The 23,755-nt window shown below is 41.3% G+C and overlaps 1 protein-coding gene across 3 annotated transcripts in view; it reads right to left on the bottom strand.

The window, feature by feature from the left end:
- Window positions 1–23,755, bottom strand: part of LOC111867576 — a 453,586-nt gene that overhangs the window by 112,060 nt on the left and 317,771 nt on the right. For all 3 annotated transcript variants that reach the window (XR_004513358.1, XR_004513359.1, XM_033752722.1), the window contains exon 6: window positions 13,903–14,648. Coding sequence is in view for 1 of the 3 variants with exons in the window: in XM_033752722.1 (XP_033608613.1) it covers window positions 13,903–14,648 (746 nt within the window). In the remaining 2 variants the exon portion in view is untranslated. The remainder of the gene's footprint in view (window positions 1–13,902; window positions 14,649–23,755) is intronic.

The following is a 23,755-nucleotide window of genomic DNA, read 5'->3' as shown; positions in this document are numbered from 1 at the left end:
CAGTAAATGCAGTAAGAATTCATCACGTCAATTCGCTGCTCGAAATTGGGTATTCATAACAGCATAACAACTTCTGATTAATTATTAGCTACACATTCAGAAATGCAATATTATTCTCCTGAAATTGATAACGTCCTTATTACCAACTGCTATATCGTAGCGCCATGTTGCGCTGTATTTCCAACTGTATACGTTGGAATGCCTATACATCTATTTTTTACGTATATGCCTATACATCTATTACCTACTAATGTTTAGGCATTTCGGCCATCATCAAGTACACATATTCACCGTTGGCGGCACTGCTCTGTCCTTACATTGGCCAATCTTTGCAGTGGGTATATTTTGTGTTGGCTTTACGTGTATACACAGGGATGTTAAATTTGAAATTCATTAAGTTGTTAAAATTTGTTTAATTCTGAAATCCTTTAATTATAGAAAATTTTTGCCGTATTTTGGTATTATATTATATTTATAAAAAGTAAAAAAATGTTCATGTGCTTCACTAATTAGGCACCACACCATGAAGGCGTATGGAGGAGTCGATGCATAGATCCACGTATTCTTCACCCCGGCACTAGTTGGAGGTAACTGTTCAATTTGACGCCCATGCCGCTTAATCGTCTGGGAAAGAACACCCGGTACCCATTGGATAGAAGGTTGGGTGGGCCCTAGTACCGGTCTAGACGAACTGGAGAACAGAAAAATCTCGCTCCAGGCGTCAGCAAGTCGCTATACCGATTATGCTAGCACGGCTCCTTCATTATATTTACACCCACTGTAAATATTGGCCAATGTAAGGGATGAGCAGTGCACATCTGACGGGGCCGATAGGCCGAAACAAGCATTAGACAACTAACGTACAATGAATCTACACAGAAATTCTGCTCGCGGTTCTTATTATTTTTTTATTGCTAGTGGGGTGGGACTAAGTCCCATGTACTGCGGCCACTTCTGGCCTATTGTACCAGCCCCAGATGATAGGTGAGGGTGATTGTGGAACAATTGGTGGAATGAAGATTGGCAGGGGAAACCGAAGTACTCGGAGAAAAGCTGCCCCAGTGCCACTTCGTCCACCACAAATCCCACTTGACCAAACCCTGGATGGAACCCGGGCCGCCGCGGTGGGAAGCCAGCGACTAACCGCTTGAGCTATGGCGCGGCCCTTCTTATTAATAAGTAATAGGCCTATGGTCAGCATAGGCAGCGAAGTACGACGCCCTGAATTGACCACAAAGTTAGCAGGTTTCCACAGCTCTGGGGTGGGCAACCTAAATTTTTTAATTCAACTTATTTCTGGGTGGCGGTGATTTTAAACAATGACCACGATGATTGATACCGTTTACCAGCCTATTACAAGCTGCCTATAAAGCCCTACTAGCTAGGGAGACAAGGGGTTTGCAAGGGAGAATATTACTGACGGGAGAAACATTTTTCCTGCTTGCGTGAAGAATTTGAAATACGAGTATTTTAAAATTTTCACTTTTATATGTATGTACTTTCCAAAATTCGTTTATTACGAATGACGCTATGCCAGGACGAAGTGGTTTACCTGTTTGTTTTTTACAGAACACATATTCTGATAGATTATGATATAAAGGCATGTCTCTACAACTTAAAATGTTGGAAAACAATAGCAGATTATTTTCTAATGGCAAATATGCAAGCGGCAAGATCATTGCTTGCTCTGCATACTCTTCAACTCTGCAGGCGAAGGAAATATTTTCCTCCGAAACATACGCTAACTCCTAGGCCGCGCCATATTTCAAGCGGTTAGTCGCTGGCTTCTCACCGCGGCGGCCCGGGTTCGATCCCGGGTCTGGTCAAGTGGGATTTGTAGTGGGCAAAGTGGCGCTGGTGTAGGTTTTTTCCTAGTACTTCGGTTTCCCCTGCCAATCTTCATTCCACCAATTGCTCCACAATCACCCTCACCTACCATCTGGGGCTGGTACAATAGGCCAGAAGTGGCCGCAGTACAAGGGTATTAGTCCCACCCCACTAGCAATACGCTAACTCCTACAGGACTGAACGGCGTCAGATCTCAGAACACATTGCTCGTCAATGTTTTCTTCATGCATAATAAATAGGACGGTTTTTAGATACAGACAAGACGATGGATAATGTCCAAAACGTAATACTTGTACCAATGTACCATCGTTACAAACTTTTAGACCTTATGGTTTTCTTCGTTCATAATCTATTCACTCAGTAAAAGAATTAGAGTCAACTTCGGAAACGTAAACTTTGGACTATGCGCATAGTCAAGAACAATATTAAAAAGAATTGTAAACATGATTTTTGTTTCTCATTCCCATGCACAGGCACTGATAAACAAATAATCTGTTTAGGTCAAGAGCTGCGAAGATTTACAAAATAAATCACATATGTACGGTATCTCGTTTTATAGTCACAAAGTTTCATTATTTACCGCAAAAAGAAATATATTTCAAGCTGTTCACAGTTACAGAGCGTGCACCTCCAGAGTTAGCTGACTCTGAAGCACCGCTGCTCCCCTGAGCTGGATGTAACCAACAACCGAAGGGCATTTATACGACTTCAGGTGTGTGCGCACACAGGGGTGCAGAACCCCAGGATAGTAACGTATTTATTTTTAAAAGATAAATAGACTTCAACTGCTGACGGAAAAGTGAATTCCCCTTGCTCTCCAAAGCAAGGGAGTAACTTCCGAATGAAAAACTTTTCTCACTGTCAACTGTGGCACGGATACACAACCTGTGGGTGTCACACGACATGGCTGGAGCTCCCACATGTTTCGCTTTCAACTAAAATAGTTCCTGGTTTTTCGAAAGGAAAGAGTTCTACGCTACAAGAAATATTTGTGCAATGAGCCGGTGTAGCCAAATCAGACAAGTAACTGGATACACGTTGGACGACCAACGTTCGAGTCCCGTCTGGGGCAGAATTTGTTTTCTCCTTCACTCCGTCCGCGACGGCTCTAGGCTAACCAGACTTCTACACGATGTGTCCCTTGAGTAAAATGACTAGAACGTGGAGCTGACTAGTTGTCATCTAGTGCAGAGGTTAAAACGTGCGGAGCTGTAACCAATCCCACACATATCTTCAAATAGGCCTATACAATGCGAAATTAAAAGAGACTTTTTTCTGAGGTTATTTGACTACGCCGTTTCAACTGAAGGAGCTCTCAAGCTTCGAATGACGTGGATAATTATTATAGGGCAGTGTATTAGCTGAAGCTGTTATTTAAAGTTGATTAGAAATAGTGAACGTTAAGGATCTGGAAGGGGTCTGATATGACTTATGAAAATGTATCATCATCCACCTGGAAGGGTTGAGGAAAGATAGGAAAGTCCTCAAGACACAGCCGGTCCTTCTCGGTAGTACTGCACAAGCCTGCTCTGTGAAACTGTGAGGACCGATTGCGGGATAGAAGACCGGGGTTCGATTGGCTGCTGTGGTACCGGGATGTCATTTTAAGCTGCTCTAACTATAAATGCTCTGAGGTTTCGGCTAGACTCTTATACACTGCTCCTTCCTGGGACATGGAAACGGCCGGAACGAGGAGCTAACTATCCATTTCTAGTGCTGATGCACAGAATATGTAGTTGGGTTACTTTCATTTTCCAGTTCCGAGCTTCATGGCGCTGCGCTTAACACCGGATAATTTTACCTTTACACTGAGAGTAAAGCGCTAAGATAAAGGATGCGTTCACTTACTTTGAGGTTCTCTTCTCTTACAGACACGAAATTCTAACTCGTTACAACGCGTATCACGTAAGGAATTTCCTACCAGTTGAGCAACTATCAGCGTCTCAAGAAAGGTAAGTGTTCCACAGCGTTAGTTAGCTGTAACACAAACGAACTTCTAAACCAATATTCTACACGTGTTCCTGAAATAATAATAAACAAATAAAAAAATTCGATTTCATGAGGCAATTAATTAGGGTTTAATGAGCAATGTTTAATTCCAGACACTGTTCAGTGACTCATAAATTATGCACAGCTTGTAATGTGTACGGGTACAACTTGTGACATGACAGATGAGGCACAGTTACCGGTTCAGCCATTTCAAGATTATCACAGGCAACACACGAAATTATTCAGAAATGCATTGCTGGCTGTTAGAATGAAGCTGGTTTGTGTTTATCAAAATCCCGCCTACGTGTTTCCTAGTTCACATTTAACTGCTTTCACATAACAGTAATGAAACGAAAAGTTCATTGCCTGTAGGTACATAGACCTACTCTATTCCCATGTCAACAGATGAACCCGTTAATTGTACAGAGCACGAAACGCACCGAAATAACATCTAAACAATCAGTTCATACCTCACACAAAAGGGCCGCGCCATAGCTCAAGCGGTTAGTCGCTGGCTTCCCACCGCGGCGGCCCACGTTCGATCCCGGGTCTGGTCAAGTGGGATTTGTGGTGGACAAACTGGTGCTGGGGCAGGTTTTCTATAAGTACTTCGGTCTCCCCTGCCAATCTTCATTCCACCAATTGCTCCACAATCACCCTCACCTATCACCTGGGGCTGGTACAACAGGCCAGAAGTGGCCACAATACAAGGGAGTTAGTTCCACCCCACTAGCAATAAAAAAAAATAATACCTCACACAAAACACTTAACTTTCCATAAGAAGACCAATCGCTTAATGATACTTTGGGAAATAACCTCTGTTTATTGTAAGAGCCATCCTAACTCATACTGTATGGGTAAAGATGGAGAGCTCTTGATATTAAAGGAGATGGCACATATAATATCCACCACAATTTAAAGTGTTATAACGCCGAGATATCGAAGTGAGTACCGAAATTCGCTGTATTTGTAAAGTAATATCAAATTTGAATTCATCCAATTAAGTCAGAACTGTATAATTCGTCAATTTTAATCACTTATGTGCAGTATCCCTAAATGTCGTGTTACACGTAATAAAATCAATTCGGTAAGAAATCGGATGTTATGAATGTGGTGACACTTAAACTGAACACGAAAGGTAATCTCGACGTGCTTTATACAGCATACCAGTATGAACTCATTATATGTTAATACAAACAGATTTTTCTTCTTTCTGGATGTATTTAAATCTTACTTCATCTATTCAATCACGACTGGTGAATTTTAAACGTGGAAATGCATTTCATATTTGCCAGCAAGAAAACAAGCCAGTAGGTGAATAAAATTTATGTTAATTCGATATATATATATCCAAACCCACAAGTCAATACACATGATGTGTATTGACTTGTGGGTTTGGATTGGTGATTCGATTTATTGGATTCTCACAAGTCGTAAGTAAAAATAACTGTTAACACCTTCAAGATTACTGTAACTATAACACATGAAACAACTTCAACACTTCAACTATTCAGCTACCTTCTGAATTCTCTTCGACTGACGGCTTCTCAGCTGCGACTGAGTATCTCACAAACAACATCGTCTGCAACTGCTGTACGTGTTATGACTTCGGGAGAACCGAATAGAGAACACTGCCTTTAAGGGTTCCAGTTCTGTGTTTCACCAATGCGTTGCACCGGACACACTTGTATTTACCTTGGTAACCCAATCCGCTGCCCAGGAATGGATGTGTATTACTTCAGCGTAACACTAGGAACGTGTTCAGCCAACCGTTACCTTGCAATGGCCGTCTTTTGACTTCACTCTTCGTGCTTTCAGGCATATATATATATAATATAAAGATTGGACTCATTAAAATACCAACAAACATGGGGACGATTTAAAGACGTCAATGAATTCCACGTAGAATTCACAATGCGTACTTTCACGATGCAGACTTCCTATCCTATATACTTGTGTTACTGTCGTCACATTCAGGTAATGAAGATTTATAATTCAGTACCAAAAAGCAATTTAGCTGTTGCGTTAAAGCATGGGGCTCGTGTGCAGACGATACAATCGAGACAAGGGGAAGAGGAGACACGTGAAAGGATTCACGAAGGCTGAAGAATCAGGCCTAGACCAGGGAGATTCCCGAACGTAACATCTGTCACAGACAAATGTGTTTCCACGCGACACTGGACACAGAACTGATGTGTAAAATATCTTGAAAGGAAGGAATTTCTCCTTACGAAATCTTCATTTGTATGGTAAGTTCAGGCTATTACTGTTGTGTTATAGGACGAAACTACGGTCGAATGAACCAACATGACATCCGAATGTGTTAAATGTACAGACCTATACTCAGTTCAAACATCGCATAAGTTTGCAATCTTGGAACGTGTGATAAGGAATTGCAAATCTATCCCTGTAACAGGCTGTGGAGGTCCATACGGATGTGACGTCGAGGCTCCCACACTTTCAAGACAGTCGGCTCACAGATGGTGGTGATGCCAGCCTTATGTGTCATTCGCCCTTTTCCCCTAGGAAGATTCCTGGGACTCATTTCAGTCAGAGGCTGAGTAGACCTCGGGACGTGATATCTTAATTAAAACTAAGTATCACATCACGGAGACTGGGCGGAGTGGAAGTTTAACTGCACTATTCTTAATACAGTGCGTTCAGTTAAGGAGTAAACTTCGCAACACCGCTGACCCGACCCAGCATTCCTCACAGATTGCTACTGTAACTGCAGATAGCAGAATGAGTCATTAGCGCTGATAAACGCGCGCCGTTACAGTTACAGCAGCAATCTGTGAGGAATATTGGGCCCTGTCAACGGTGTTGCCAAGTTTCCTCCTTGACTGAACACTCTGTATTATATTGTAGCATCCTGCTGTACTTCTCTCTTAGTATCAATAATTTTTCTCGCAGTCTCACGTACAACATTTTTCTTCTATATAATTTATTAAGTTATTCAACTTAAAAGGTTTAGAAGTCTATCATTACATTCAGAATTACTGGGTTTTGGGCTTTTCCCATCGTCCGGCATTCTAGAGACTAGAAAACACGAGTTCTTGGAAACTGGATCTGTTTCCATCCTCAGGTGAGGGTGGGAGACATCTACTCAGTTGGGTCCCTTAGAAAGAGCTAACTTCGATCACTGGACAGTGACTGAGTTCGTTACAATAAATTCCTGCTTAATGAAAATTAAGACAAACGGGAGTAAGATCTTTTGGGCAGAATCCAGTGTACTCCTACTTTCATCACACCGAATTCCATTCAGCCCAGTATCGTATTGTCGGTGCTGCTAATTGTGGACTAAAAGACAGACAAACACGACAAAACTAAAAGGTGTTTCTAAAGGCCGCGCCAGAGCTCAAGCGGTTAGTCGGTGGCTTCCCACCGCGGCGGCCCGGGTTCGAACCCGGGTCTGGTCAAGTGGGATTTGTGGTCGACAAAGTGGCGCTGGGGCAGGTTTTCTCCGAGTACTTCGGCTTTCCCTGCCAATCTTCATTCCACCAATTGCTCCACAATCACCCTCACCTATCATCTGGGGCTGGTACGATAGGCCAGAAGTGGCCGCAGTACAAGGGACTTAGTCCCACCCCATTAGCAATAAAAAAGGTGTTTCTAGCATATATTTATTTAAACACTGAACATGAGAGGCATTTTTCGATACTTTCATAATATACCGAATGTCTTGCAGCGCGTAAGGCTGACAACCTTACCTCCATCTTTGAGCCGATTGTCTAGATAATGTGGGACCCTCAACGTCTCACAACCCTATGGGCCTTCACGGCCTGTTACAAGGATAGCTTTACTTTTTTACTTTACTTGCATACTCGTATAATGTGATGGCATGCACAAAATGACGATTTCGAGGGTCAGCATCTAATCCAAAATAATGATAAATCTAACGTCTACATTGACTTGACTTCTCTGTAGTATTATTATACAACTGCCAACACAACCAATTTGTAATAAACAAACAAATATCACTGTATTAATATTCGTTTATTATTTAAATTTGCTGCAAGTTTCGATCAAGCTGGATCATCATCAGGCAATTTTCATGAAATTTACTACTCGTTATTGAATTGTATTTTAAATGTTGATTCATATTGGTGATCATTAATATACATTTCATTAAGATTCATGTTTTTTATATTTGAATATTGGTCTTAAAATGTAAAACGTAACTCAGTTAAAAGTTAAAAATTAAATTAAAATAATATTTGAGCGTGAAGTGCAAGTCTATCATACACCACTTACATGCAGAAAACAGCCAAGTAATATGTAACTAACCATTTACATCACAGCACGTGACTATACATTACTCAAAACTGAACCATATTAGAACATCTATAATCTATTTTCAGATAGAGAAAGGATAAAAAAGAAACAAATCTGACTCCCAGAAAAACTCTCTAATTTATGATACATCACAGACTTGTACTTCAAGCTCAAATAAATAATTTTTAATTTAAATTTTAATTTGTAACTAAGTTACGTTTTACATTTTAAGACCAATATTCAAATATAAAGAAACAAAGGAATCATAAAGAAATTTATGTTAATGATAACTAATATGGATCCACATTCTAAATACAATTCGATAACGAGGAGTTCATTTCATGAAAACTACCTGATGATGATCCAGCTGGATCGAAACATGTAGCAAATGTACATAATAAACGAATATTAATGGTGCAATATTGATTTATTACGAATTTGCTTTGTTGACGGGTGTGTAACAATACTGTACAGCAATATACAGCAGGATGCAAACAATAAAGATAGGTTTCCTCTGCTACATGAAGCTGTAATGAAACCATCAGATTCATTTCCTCTTCAGACACAATTTAGTTGGCGAATGTTTTATTACATCCACAGATCCCGTTCAACATATATCATACATCGTACTGAGAAGAGCTTAAAAATATAAACCATTGAGCAATGATGTCCATTATACAGGTACTAACTTACAGGTGTGGACAAATTTTGGGCACGAGTTCCATATGCTAAAATACGGAAAAAATGTCCATACAACATGTGCCCGGAAACACTTAACTCGTGAGTTATACCTGAAAGAGTACATTTATAATAAGTGCTCAAAATGTCCCCCATGAAATTAAACGCACGCCTCGACATCCGTAAGAACATGCCTGGGTAGTTGCGGATAGTCTGACAAGCGTTCATATTCAGAAGAAGTGCCTTCTCGTTGTCAACAGCAGCTGCACACAAGGTTTTTGGCTGTCCCCACAGTCCAGAGGATTCAGATCTGGCGTGGAGCGTGGAGCCCATGCAGTGGGTCCTCCTCTACCAATCCGCCTGTCATGATAGGTGTTACTGGGAACATATCGCAGAGCGCGGCTAAAATGTGCTGGACCACCGTCAGACATTCACTACTTTCTGGTTGTGGTTGCCAATGATACAACTTCCAGTAGCTTTGGCAGATCGTGTAAGAGGAATTCTCGGCACTGTTTGCCTGAAGTGGGAAAACATGCGGGCCTCCCAAACAGTCGCCACTAATCCTTGCCCAAATATTAAAGTTGGACCACTGATGGTGTCTAGAATGGACTACAAGACGTGGATTCTCCCCTGCCCACTGATGTTGGTTGTGGTCAATGGTAATGCCGTAACTACACCGGCAACGTTGAACGGACGCCCAGTGCATAATGAGACGTATCGAGGTGTGCACTGAATCTCGTGGATGACTTTTTGAGCACTTATTTTAAATACAATCTCTCATATTGAACTCACAATTTAAACGCTCCCGGACACATGTTGATATGGATTTCTACTTGTTTAGTGTGTTTGGTATTCTGTTGAAATTAAAATATTAAGTTTCAGACATGCTTGCGAAGTCTCATGAAAATACGAAAATAATAATAATGCTCTTTGCTTCGGACAGGGAATGCAGTAACCATGCCTCTTAGCGGCCTCCGTAGTCTAGAGGTAACGTTCCCACCTCATGACTGGTAGTACGCGGGTTCAAATACGCGGCGGAGGTCGTCGAATTTTTAAGGGCGGAAAAATTCAGGGAACAAGTCCTCCGGGAGGGACTTTAAGCCGTGGGTCCCGTGTCGTAGCTTTACGGCACGTAAAAGAACCTCATATCTCCAAAGGAGGTCACTGAGCAAAATTCACGGACGTTTCCCGCCCAACAGCAGTCTCTAATACCTCTGGTAGATGGGGGAAGCATTATAGATACCTCTCAGCTAGCAGAGCCGGTCTCGCTGGCTGGGCGGGACTGATGGTAAGCACCAGTACCGGTAGGATATAGAGACTGGTAGAAATCATAGAGGGAAGCACAATGGACCAATACAGGTCTCAGTGCATTGGGAAACCCACCCTCTCCAATAACTAACTAACTAACTAACCAACCATGCCTCTTAATAAAGAAGAAATTCCAAATGATGCTCCCATTCTGATAGGAAGAACAGCGACGATATTAAGCAGGATTTATTTATGTACGTTTAGGCCTATCATGAGTGGCTAATTAAACGCACAGGAAACTGACAGAACAAATGCAATTCCGGAATAAGTAGATATGAGGAAGACAGGTTTTTTATATTTCGTAAATGTTGCACTTGAAGAAGCCGGCAGGTTTTCCATAAAATGCAGAAGAAGAAGGACGACAACAACAACAACGTTAGGATGTTGTACAATTCTAGTGTCAATAAATCACCCTAGCATATACTATTATAATCACACTGGATTATCGTGATTGCTCGAAGTCTTAGAGCTATATAAAGACATTTTACTGCCACGATAGGCCGTGCCATAGCTCAGGCGATTAGTCACCGGCTTCCAACCGCGGTGGCCAGGGTTCGAGCGCTGGTCTGGTCATGTGGGATTTGTGGTGGAGAAAGTGACGCTGGGGCACTTTTCCCTTGCCAATTCTCGTTCCACCGACTGCTCCGCTTTCAGCATCATTACCCGTCATCCGGGTCTGGTACAATGGGCCAAATAGTAACTGAAGTACCAGCAGATTCAGCCTCACCCCACCCTCAGAAACTAAACTACTGCCAGGATGTCCAGCAAGAAGATGGAAGGAATAGTTTTAATCCTTTTAATCGAAAGAGGTACAAGCGCTTATCTGTGATGCTGAAGATGCCGGATCTTAAAGACGTAGTGAGGTCGATATCTGAAATTTCACTCCGAGCAGGTTTCAATGGAAGCTGTTGTGAGTATGGTTCCTTAGGGTGGCGTTTCTTAAGTAGCTGAGTAATAAACTTACAAAGTAGGATTGTGTTCCACGGAAATGGTTAAACTCTTTTTTATGTCTGTATTATAACTGAATGCTTTGAAAATCTGTTCATAGAGTCGTATATTAACTGCTTATTACCATCTACCCTTAAGTTCATCTGCGTGTCATGTTAGGTTATCATGTTCTTTCTTATTTCTGTCAGTACACCTAATATTGATTCTACATAACATCTTCTGTCGTCCCGTAGAGAATAAAGGTAACTGACCGTTGCCTAACAAAATTCCGTGGTATCGAGCTGAATGACGGATTGTGTTGTGAAAGAGGACAAGACCGATTTGTTTCCATTTCTTCCAAGCCTGCAATTCAGAATCACTCTAACGAGACTATAGTTCGAAGAAGAAAACCGAGGAATATTTTCTGTAAAGTATAACTGATATTTGGAAGTTCTGTCTTCTGGACACAATGCCTTCTAGTCCGGCGAAATTGAACTGACTCTTCGGAGAAACGTATCGATTCAAATTTCAGAGCCGAGCATGAAACCGGCGTGAACCAGGATGCATGTTTGACTTGCTAGTTTCTTGTTTACTCTTTGAACCTCAAAACGGAGGCGAAAATATTTATTTAATTTTCGTTACTTAAAGGATATAAATATGTATCAATTTAAAACCTGAATGAACATATATTATTGCATAAAACAACTTTTTTTTTCAGTTTTGTTGGGTTTACGTTATCACAATGGTGGCAGTACTATCGTCTGGGGTGTACCGTCCGTAGGAACATATCATCTACAGCTTCAGGATCAAAGATTACGCCAAACATGAGACCATCATGGGGCAGGAAGCAACCATTCGTCCCAAACTTCGGTTGACTTACATCGGAATACATGGCGTTAAACCCTAAAGGATAAAAATCTTTCTTTTGAGTCCTACTTTTAAAACAGAAGTACCTGAATGGCCGAAGTCTTGCAGTTTTGTGACGTAATTCAATTCTGAGAATATGATGTTGTTGCTCTCTACAGCTGTAACCATCTACATTATTAAATGATGACTGACGATGTAACCTCAGTTATGTTTCCCATACGGTTTATTATGCGACCTTTCGCCCCACAACCTTCTTTCTGCAACTGAAAGACCTATAGTATCGTTCCATTATTTTGACAACTTACTCGAAGCCTTACAAGCCTGTTGCTGTCATTATGTTGCGCAACACTTTCAGGAAAGCACTGAACAGACAAATCACACATCAGACCTTGTACCGTAGAATTCGAAGGACGTAGAGCCCAGCATAAATTATGGTATCTCTTACACATGGCAGTTTCTAAAAATAAGACATTAACTTACGAAAAATTCTGTGTGCTTAATTTTCATTTAATTAACTTCTTATGGCAGTATTAACCGGACTTGCTACAGATAATCACAAAGAGAAGAGGCTAAAACATCATAACGCCTTAAAGAACTATACGGTTTATTTTGGGCTCTATCCATCGTCTGGTATATATAAGACAAAAAACCACAAAGTTTCGGAGACTGGATCTGTCTCCGTCTTCAGGCGGATGGGACAAGATATACCTACTCAGTTGGGCCCGTTAGAATGAGCTAGTCTCAATCACTGGACCTCTCAGCTCTTTTTAGCAGATCCAGTCCCCGAAAAGTTGTGGTTTTTTGTCTTATATATACCAAACGATGGATAGAGTCCAAAATAAACCTCATAGTTCTATACGGCATCGTCAGAATCCTTTAAAGTCAAATCATAACGCCTATTTATCATTACCCCTTTTGAAGTTATAGGAGTACAAAACGTTTCTGAACAGACTGTTGCAACAATTACCCCGTGGACCATTACTCATTTGACACTTAACTTGAATCTCATTAAGATTATAGGCAGTTCTGACAACGATCTTCCTCGGGCTTTTATTTTATATATTTGTTCGTATTAGTTGCAGAATTCGCACTTCATAACATGGTATTTCTCTCTCCTTTTGCTCTCTCCTCTCGCTCCAACTTTGGAGCATGGGGCTGATTTCCCGGTTTCGTGATCATTTAACAGACGGTAGGACTCCTTGGACGGGTGATCAGCTCGTCGCAAGGCCTCTACCTAAACACAAGAAAGACAACACAAACGCATACACACACTAAACATCCATGCCTTGCGTGGGATTCGAACCCACGATCCCGGCTTCCGAGTGAGAGAAGACAGTACACGCCTTAGACCGCTCGGCTACCATGACCGGCATAATAGGGTATACCAGCTGAAAATTCTGCTATGCAATGCTAATTATGCGACACGCAATTATTTCTCTACCAATACCTGCTATATCTGAAATGAAAGCCATTTTAAATCCTCGCTCTTTCGTCGCACGTTCATAATGTTATAACACAGTATTTAGCTTCTGATAATTTTTAATCAGCTTAAAGCTAAATCTATTAATTTATTAAATCATGAATATGTTAACATGCCATTCAAATATTCCATTCCTTTCGAACTGAGCAAACATATCACTTGTTGTAACATACAATATTTTGTTGCAGAACCCACTAAATTCATCACAGGATTAGGTGTGTGTTCCACACTTAGCTATAACAACTGTCCATGAATAACTCCATAATGGAACAATCCATGGAATCATTAATGGAGAACTGTGGAAACGAACTGTGAACACATCTACTTTCGAGGTGAATTCAGAGCGTTGTACCAGAAAATAATATCTTGCATTTCTTGTTCTCGTTCAAAATTATATTGTTACGTTAATCAATGCACTACTTAGTATTAGCAGTTTTCTAATTTAACAAAAGAACAGAGTAATTAAAGAAGTTTTCTTTTGTTGATTACTGAACTGAATATCATGCAACAAAAGATTCTGACGTACTTACTCTACATTGGTGCCCGGTGTTGGCAGATCGCCGATAGTGGTTAAGGTAAGCGTTGACCAATAAAGCGATCCTAGGTACTTGCGTGTCAGCTCTTGGTATCCCGGTTCATTGTACGGATACCCCCACACGCCGATAAACCCTTGAGCTTCTGATAACAGGTAGTAGAAACATCCAAACCAGTGAGCCAGAATCAGCAGGATGTGCACCAAGTTCACTACTCGCCACAGGTTGGGATACACCGTCCTAGACTCCACCATGTAATAGTAATCATACACCCTGTACACTTTAAGGAACCTAGGGAACCTCAATATTGGCTGCATTCCGAGATAGAACTGCAAGAAATCAAGAGGTAGGAGCGCACACAAATCCATCAGGAACGCACGAGAGCGGACGTAATGTCCAGCGAGTTTTTTGGAATCGTAAACCATTAGTCCTTGTTCGAGGTATCCTGTGCGGAACTGGACGGCGACATCCAAGAGAAAAACAGCGTCACTGAAGCCATCACACGTGAACCACAACACGGTCGCGCCTGACTGAAGTTCGGGGAAACTTTGCCGAACGATTAATGTCCACAGGTTATAGAGTACACAGACGGTGAGCACGAAGAGCCAGTAGAAGTAGAAGTTCTCGTCAGGATTGACCACGGTGCGAGGAAGGCGCTGTCTCCGCCGCCGACGTCTCCTTGTGCTTGCTGTGCTCTGACTGCTCGGACCGCCGTCGCCGTCGTCCCCGGTATCCATCGTCTCCTGCAACGAAGATACAGACACAGATAAAATAACTACATGCACATTCTCTAAATCGCTTTCACAAAACAACTAATTTCACGGAGTAAAGCCCTATTGAGGAATTAATTTACTAACCCACTCGAAAAAGTATCTGCATTTTCAAGAAAGACAAAATTCATTGACAAGAGCAAGCCTCATCCATGTGAATCTATTCCAAATTTTATATCGCTCATCATGAAGAGCCATTTTAATGTTAACCTCCCATCTCCGCCTAGGTATAGCAAGTGGTCTCTCCTCATCAGGATTTCCGCCCATAAACATGTAGGCATTTTTCAGCTTCCCATGCATCCTACATCTCCATCTCATCATCTTTCGTTTCACTACACTAATAATATTTTGTTAAGAGTACAAACTACCGAGCTCCTCAGTATACGTTTTCTCCAGCCTCCTGTTCATTCATTCATTCATTCATTCATTATTGGAAGGGGTGGGTTTCCCCATGCACCGCGACCAGTTGTTGATCTATTGTACGTCCCCCTTTGATATTCTACCAGTCGCCATACCCTTCCGGTACTGGTGTTCGCTATCAGCCCCGTTCAGCCAGCGAACTGCCCCTCTACTGGCAGTGGTACCCGATACTTCCCCATCTACCGGAGGCATTGGAAACTACTTGGGCGGGAAACTTTTTACCTAATTTTGCTCTGAGGTCTCCTAGAGACTTGATCTTTTACCCAGCCTCCTGTTACTCCTCTTAGATACAAATATTCTTCTCATCACCCTGTTCTAGAACACCCTTAATAGATGTTCTTTGTTAATGCCTGCGATTAAGTTCAATATTAATACCAAAACCTCAGGAAAGCCTAAATGAAACATGCATAAACAATAATACGCTTGAATTTGGAACGTATCTTCAAAAGGCTGAAAGATGCGGCGGGTATTCAGACTTACACAGTGATTTTCTTTTTCGAATATGCAAACACACTGTCACGTAACCACTGTTGATGAATCCAATGCGATCAAAATATCCCACTTCTGCCATCAGTTGTCACGTGCATGGGTGACTAAAGATGGAGTTCTGACTGGTAATTGGATTTATTAGATACTTAGCGGTCATGCGCACAATAAATTACTACACTATTGCCGCTTTACACAATACAAAGAACTCCACGCTAATCTCTTCAGTCTATCTGCACTAGTCTTCACGGATTTGTAACAGAGGAACTATAAAATTGTCACTAAATCACACTCTGTCAATGTCACTGTGCTACAGCACACATAAAGCCTTCAGATCACATGTTAAATCTTCACAGGCTCATTTCTTGTACTCTTCTGTACTCCTAGTTCCAATTCCATCTGAACTTACAGCTCTCGGCTCTCGCTACACAGCCGCGGAACGGACATGGACCTATAGTAAACACGTATCACATGATTGCTGTCCAGTCAGTCTACTGGTTCATTCACAACTTCCTCTATTGTTGCATGTTGGACCTTGTTTACAGAACTGCATCCTGGCAACGCGTTATCTGTTGGATCCAACCCGAGGCTATATAACGATAACAGGCCAGCTAAGACAGAATCGAGGGAGTTCTTTGAGATGGCAGTCAAAATGACTGGGGAGAAATGGCAAGACAGTAATTAGGCTATGAAAAGACGACTTCATGTGTGTTGCAGTTACGGTGAGGCTGGTATAATTACTATGTTGAAATCCGTTACCAGGATACGACCAGTGAAGCCTTGGAATCCTATTGTGTAACAGTGAACTGTAAAGTGTGGATCAGAGATAGCGCTGTACTGCAGTAATGAGTTGAGTGTATGAGTGCAATAAATCCAATTTACCAATCCGAAACCTGTCTAATAGTCACACACCCGCCTACACGTGACAGTATTATTTGCTGCGCAGATGAGAATGTACAGACTTCACCCATCTTATTGGAAATGACCTCTACTCACCAGAGAACTGCTAGAAGGGCGTAGCTAGTATCGATATTATTTAACATTTCTTCGTGTTTCTTATAAGAAATGAAAAATATGAAATTAAGCCTAACTAACTGCAGAGAACTAAATGGAAAAAAATTCTTTTTGAGAAGGTAATAATTAGTCAATCAGTCAAGAAATTCGCTCGTCTATGAAAACAAAACGTTTATTTCCGTCTCTATGAGCGCTCTCTTCTTATATCTGTCCTGAGCCAGATTAATCCAGTTCACATTCTCACACCTCCTTTTTTAACGTAGTAGATATTGTGACGTATCTTGGTTACGTGGATAATAATTAATGGATTCGGGATTAGATTAATCGATTTACTGAACGCTCAGCATTCATAATTACTAACAATTATAACACTTCAAAAAGTTACTGGAACAATAACATAAAGTCTTCAACACTTCAACTCTTGGATACTCCTGGAACGAGAAGGCCTGTATGGCCTTACGCGCCGTCAGCCCCTTTCCCCCAGGAAAATTTCTGGTACTCATTTCTGTTAGAGGCTGAGTTGACCCCATGGCCATAGTGAGGTTGGAAGGATTACATCAATAGAAAAATTGAGTGACCTCATCAAGAATCGAACCAGTCGACCTTCCGTCTTGTAGCATAGTGCCTCAACCAACAACGCTACCGGGCGCCCCATGGACAGTACGAACGAGACTGTAAATATTTGTAGTTTTGGCTATGAATAAATGAAATTATAAATTGCAATTACGTGTACTGAACTTTAGGTATGATACATTCACGGATGGCCAAATTGGAAGCGAACGAGTGGAGAATGATGGCCCAATCTCGTCGGTGTTACTCGTTTGGGCAAGTGTGGCTCATCCTCGGCAACTTTCTTAAACTCTGTGTTTAACAGCGACTAATACCTTGCTGACACTGCTTCGTGTGGAGACTTAGTATGAAAACAGTACCGACGTAAAAGGAATCAAGCTGAGGCAACATTAAGAGAGGAATTAGCATATTGTATTCTCATATGCTCCTAGACATTCCAAATGATCTCTTCCCTTCCCTCGTTTTGCGACCAAAATTGTGCACGCATTTCCCATCTCTGCCATGCGCGCTACAGGTCCATCTCATTTTAGCCTCCTTGATTTGATCATTCTGGTAACATTTGGTTACTACATGTAATAATTACTTCGGCAGTTTTACAACTAAATTTCGGAAATGTTTCGAAATTTGCCTGACTCATGTAAATCGAATGACGATCTTAAATACCCTTGTATTTGACGTCTTTCTCCCCACACCCACGTCTCACTACGATCTGTTACTGGTTTACTGAATGTCACGTGTGTGCTCCTCTGTTATTTTACCAGAGAGTGCAGATTATTCCACTTCATATATCCTTAGGAAATATTTTTTAGGAATATTGCCAGACAGCTTAGGCCATTATCGAATTATTATTATAATAAATATTAACGTATTCGGAGCTAGGAACGTACTCCTCAATCGATTTTTATAACACAGTATAGCTGTTACTATTATTATTATTATTATTAGCACGAACATAAACTAGAATTAAACTGAATTATTATTATTATTATCACTAAATATCTATACTTTACATTTCTCAATTATCAATAGCAACTTAGATTTGTGATAATGAAATTATTATTATTATTATTTTGTTTCCTTATATGCATTAATGTGTTTTTTTCCCCAGTGTTTACCTTTAATTAGTCTTTGAATTTATGTTGTGCTTGTCCAGTAGGTAACTACTTTTATCTACATTGTGCTGTGTCTGTAACTGGCCTTGCGGCTGTTGGCTCAGCATATAAATAACAAGAACTGAACTACAATGAATTATCAAGGGGAGAAGAGGAATGCATGTAGGATACTGGCGGGAAAGCCAGAAGGAAAGAGACCACTGGTTAGAACAACACGTAGGTGGGTGTACAATATTAGAATGGATCGTAGAGAGATATGATGGGATGGCATACATTGGATTGATCAGGCTCAGAATAGGGTCCAGTGGAGGGCTTTTGTGAACACTGCAATGAACCTTCGGGTTCCATAGAATGCTGGGAAGTTCATGAGTAAGTGCACAATAGGCAGCTTCTCAAGAAGGGCTCAGCTCCACGAGTGAGTGATCATCATCAACAGCTGAAGTAATATTGCCGCTGAGTGTGACGGTTCCATGGCTCCCACAACTTTGTCTCGTATTATGTTCTTGGGATGGAGGTCGACTGTTCTAACTTGGGACGGGGTCCGTGGGTTTTCTCAGCTTTTCCGCACAAATGTATGGGAAGAGCTCGACATTAAGCCAGGAACGCTTCTTTCCACACCCTTCGCAAATCGCCACTTAATGCTAAATAACTGACGTAGTTAAGAATGACTCGATAATGAATATAAAGGCAGTATTGTTGTTGCTGCTGCTGCAACAAAGGCGCAGCTAGTGGCAAATCGTTATTTCGAATAAATGAATTTATCATTTAAATTAAACTATTTGTAACAGTGGGTAACCAGAATGCAAGGTAACTTTTTAAAACGCTTATAACTATCTTCAGTGAACAGAATTGTTACTCAGAAGCTAACAGTCTCTCAATTAGTAAAGGAATTCCCGCCTTTTATGGAACCCCAAAAATTTTTTGCAGCGTTCATGAGGTCTCGCCACGGTCCCCTCTCCTGATTCAAATGATTCAAGTCCACAACCTCACACACTGTTTATTGAAAATACATTTTTATACTATCCTCACACCTACGCCTAGGTCTCACAATTGGCCCTTTTCCTTCAGGTTTATCGACTAAACCATTATTGTATACTGATAAAATTGACGACAGCAAGTCAGCTGGACGTTTCGAGATGCCTTGTATATTCTGCAGAGGTAAGTCTTATCTGTATGATGAACAGGCAGTAGCAGACATCGCTTTTACGATTCTCTACGAATCACAAGTTTTGCATAGCCCCTCTCTCGTAATTTTTTACATTATAACGGCATAATTCAATGTAATGAGATGCTGTTTCCAACAGAAGTTTTTCCTCTTACGTTCAGCAAGTGTGCAGTTTTCTCAAATTATAACTACAAGTACATTAGGACTACCTCTCCCTTTATAATTGCCGAAAAAGAGTCCAAATTAACATTAATGTGAAGTACTTTTTGGTCCAATTCTTTCTGTCTTCGTTTCGTATCCGCCCTCGTTACATAGTTTCCTTCAGCCTTCAGTTACTTCACTCTCTTAGAACTATATATTCCCCTCAGCATCCCGCTCTCGAAGAACTCGGTCTATTGACTTTCCCTAGGGTGACTGATCTAGATTCAACCTCAAATTTCAAGTAACAGGAAAAATTATTATAGCTTTATAAATTTAGTCTTTAAGTTAGATGGGAAGACGGACTATTCTGAACTGAAGCCCGTTACCATACAAATTTAAAACGTTAGGTACAATAACTCATCTGTTGTCTTTAATACACCGAATTATTTCATTCTATCGACATGCTATTTAACTAAAAAAATGTTTATGAAAGATGATTTTACTCAAGTTACTTTCATACAGAAGATAAATAATCTTATGGGATTATAACGATTTCTGTGCTTCTGTGTCCCCTTTCTTAAATTTTAAGACTATTTAATTCCAAGAAGTAAATCGCAACCTCCACACTTATTCGCTTAGTGGGGGGTGGAGTCCAGTTGGGTCCACACGCCACGGCGGCCACTGATTGGCCTATTGTAGCCTGCCCCGGGTGATTATAACGACGGAGAATTTGGTGGAATGTAGATTGGCAGAGGAAACCGAAGTACTCGGAGAAAACCCGCCCCATCGTCACTTTGTCCGACACAAATCCCACTTGACGAGACCGGGGTTTGAACCTGGGCCGCCGCGGTGGGAAGCCAGCGACTAACCGCTTGAGCTATGGCGCGGCCTAACCTCCACTCTTACGGCACAATTTAGCACGCTCATGTACACTGGATTTGGTAACCTCATGGACAGAGACCTTCACGAAAAGCTAACAATCCCTAAGCTAATATGAAATTCCTCGCCTTTTAAGAAACCCGAATGTTCGGTCCCGAGGCAAAAAACTTGGGCAAAATGATTTAAAAAAAGACGTGTTAAGCGCATCACAAAACTATATGAATCTCACCCACTTTCCATAACGGCAAAGGGAACACACTCCTCGCAGAAGGAGAGCGATTCTTAAAGTCGTCACGGCGTTTAGATGGGGTAAAAGAAAAATCGACAGGATTATGTAGGATAATGTTTAAAGAAGATTTTCAGAGTCTTGCCATAACATCCCTGAGTTCGTCTCTCAAGAAATGTCGACATAGAATCTTAAAAAAATGTACTATTAATGCAAGAAATTTGAGTCTCCCATGGACTTTGGAGGCCATGGGAGGCCTCAGAAACGTCTGGAGTCACGTACGCAACTACACACCACCTCAACCCAGAAGGCTACAGCCTGAATATTGACATAAGCGAAAATCTCTGTCTCATATATGAGGAAGTAACACTACACTGAGTTCGCACACTGTATGCACTTAGAATAAAAAATGCGAAGTTGCGCTTCGACCCTGAAGATTAAGGCAACAGGTTCTTCTGAAACTTTGGTGTACACATAAGAGACTGTATGGCGTAATTACTCCGAAGACCATAATCGAAATATAACAGGATCGCCTATTTTATTATTCGCGCCTCTCAACCCATGATCGTCTTTATCGTCTTCTTGTATTCCTCCTGCTCTCGCTTGGAGCACAGGCCATCCGTGAAACGCTCGTTTAACTTCAGTTTCTTAATTTTAGACAGTCGGTATGATCCCTAGAAATGGGATCAGCCCGTCGCAATTCCGCTACCTAACACAAACACAGAATAAACGCAAACAGATATCAATGCCGTGGGTTGGATTCGAACCCACGATCACAGTGTTCCAATGACCCAAGACATTTAAAGCCTGAGACAACGCGGACAGTGATCAGAATTCTTAATAATCTTAATTATTTTAAAACTTCAGTCTTCCAGTATACAATGCAGTGCAGTCTGTTGCAAGACAGCCGATGCTTCGGAGGAACATTTGCCTCCATCTTCAGGGATTTAGAGTAGCTTAGCAGAGAAACCAACGAGATACTCACCCGAAACATCAGTTGACTTCAAATGAACTACATGACGTCACATTCCAGAAGATAGTACTCCTCATAATCACTGCAGAGGGAGCCTTAAATTCTGCGTCGAATTTCTCGTTAGATTTGGGACTTTCACGGAAGTGATTATGAAGTGGGTTATCTTCTGGAATTTGACGCCGTGTAGCCTGAGAAATATTTACCGACATTTTGGTGGAACGCATCCCAGAAGAGAGAACGTGTATTTCTTATCTGAAGCATTGAAACTGAAAACTGACTCATTATATTATCCACGAAACAAAACTGCCATCTATCAGAGTTTTATTTCCCCGGTTGAAATCATTATGCTGTATAAGTATGTGTTCATTAAGAAGATATGTATGTAACATCACTTGAGTTTTCATCGTGCTTCGTCTTCTCATTATTCCCATGAAACAGATATGAAGGCCGGACTAAGCAGAAGCACAGCGCTCCTTCTCTACACAGAAATATACAAACAACCCTCATAAAACATTCAAGACAGCGATTCGTGCTCCAGACAAGGCATGCACTCAGTTATCTCTCTTGAATAACACTACTAAGATGTGCTGAACACAGTGGTCGCACTATCTACGGCATTAACTGTTTTCGCCAGCTCAAACAATGGGATCGCGGGTTCGAATCCCACTTGAGGCATGGATGTCTGNGCGGGCGGGCGGACGCACACAATCACATTAGGCTGAATTCAGCACCTAAAACTCACCACTCTTGGTGTCAGTCTATCAGAGAACAAAACAGACGATGTGGGATGCCGCATGTACCATAGAAGGGTACACAGCAAGCTTAGGACCCCGTGACCTTTTCACGAGTGAAAATATTGTGTTTTCCGATAATAAACACCGTGGTTTGAGCTCTATGATTTAATTTTGTGGAGGATACGTCGATTTGGATAATGGTTATATCAGTGACGAATATAAAGTGCTACTACTCGTAGAGTTATTACTACCATATCAGTACCACTTCTTCTAGTACTACTATCATTACTGCTACTATTGTTATGATTGTTATTGCTGCCGCTGCTGCCACTATCACCACTGGTTTACTGCTCACTTAATGAGATTTTATCAGATAACAATCGTTATATATTGTACCTATATACCCGTTGTTAAGCAGTGACTCTGTAAACAGAGACCGTTGCTAGGTAACGTCCACAATAGGCACGCGCACAAGAATACAAAAACTGTGTCTTCTATGTTGTCCGCGCCGCGACCGTCGTTATACAACGGCGCGGTAACACACCTTTACAACAATATAGGGATTGTTTCCTGCGTAGTCCGCGCCGAGGAGTTATCTTGAAGACAACTGCAGCTACAGTCCAGTTGAGGAGTGTTAACGAGCAGGCAACGACGTGACTACGGAATCTGAAGAATATCCATTGTAATGATTCGTTACAAGGAAATGCCCAATGAAAATATTTAAGAGGAACAGTCATTGTTGGGAACTGTCATCAAGTAACGACTAGTGAAGGCAGACTGAGAAGTCTTAGTGTGGAAATCAACAGTAATGTTATAGTTATTTATAATTACGACTTGTAAGTCGTCAGTAAGTCCAATAATTAAAAAAAACCGTCTATAGTCACACACACGTACACGTGACAGAGAATTAGGGGGAAATGTGACGAAAAGAAATCTGAGATATTCTCAGATATAACCTACTTCAGCACATTATTCAAGAATGAGTGTAGAGGCACTGAAGAAAACCTGGAAACACAATATATACGGAACGGTGGCCAAAAATCGAACCCTGTACAAAATACTTCACCAGCTGATCCACTATGCTGAATAAAGATTATGGCGATCATCATAATGTGATGATAAAACAAAATAATAACTAGGATAAACAACATGCGAAAGTTCCAAATACTTTTTCGAAGCCCCTTCTACATCTGCATACCCGGCAACCTGACGGAAGCGAGTGCTCTTTCCTGAGTGAAATGGCGACTCGTCGTTAACAAGTTCTGACATTGATTTTCAGTACTTCACAGCACGAAGAACGAAGTCATCGATTGAGAAAACGACCAAGAAAGCATAAAGAAATAATCCTTTATGCACTCAC

Source organism: Cryptotermes secundus, unplaced genomic scaffold (genome assembly GCF_002891405.2).
Source record: "Cryptotermes secundus unplaced genomic scaffold, Csec_1.0 scaffold480, whole genome shotgun sequence".
Taxonomy (NCBI): domain Eukaryota; kingdom Metazoa; phylum Arthropoda; class Insecta; order Blattodea; family Kalotermitidae; genus Cryptotermes; species Cryptotermes secundus.
The sequence above is the reverse complement of the archived record's forward strand: the minus strand, read 5'-3'. Positions and strand labels throughout refer to the sequence as shown.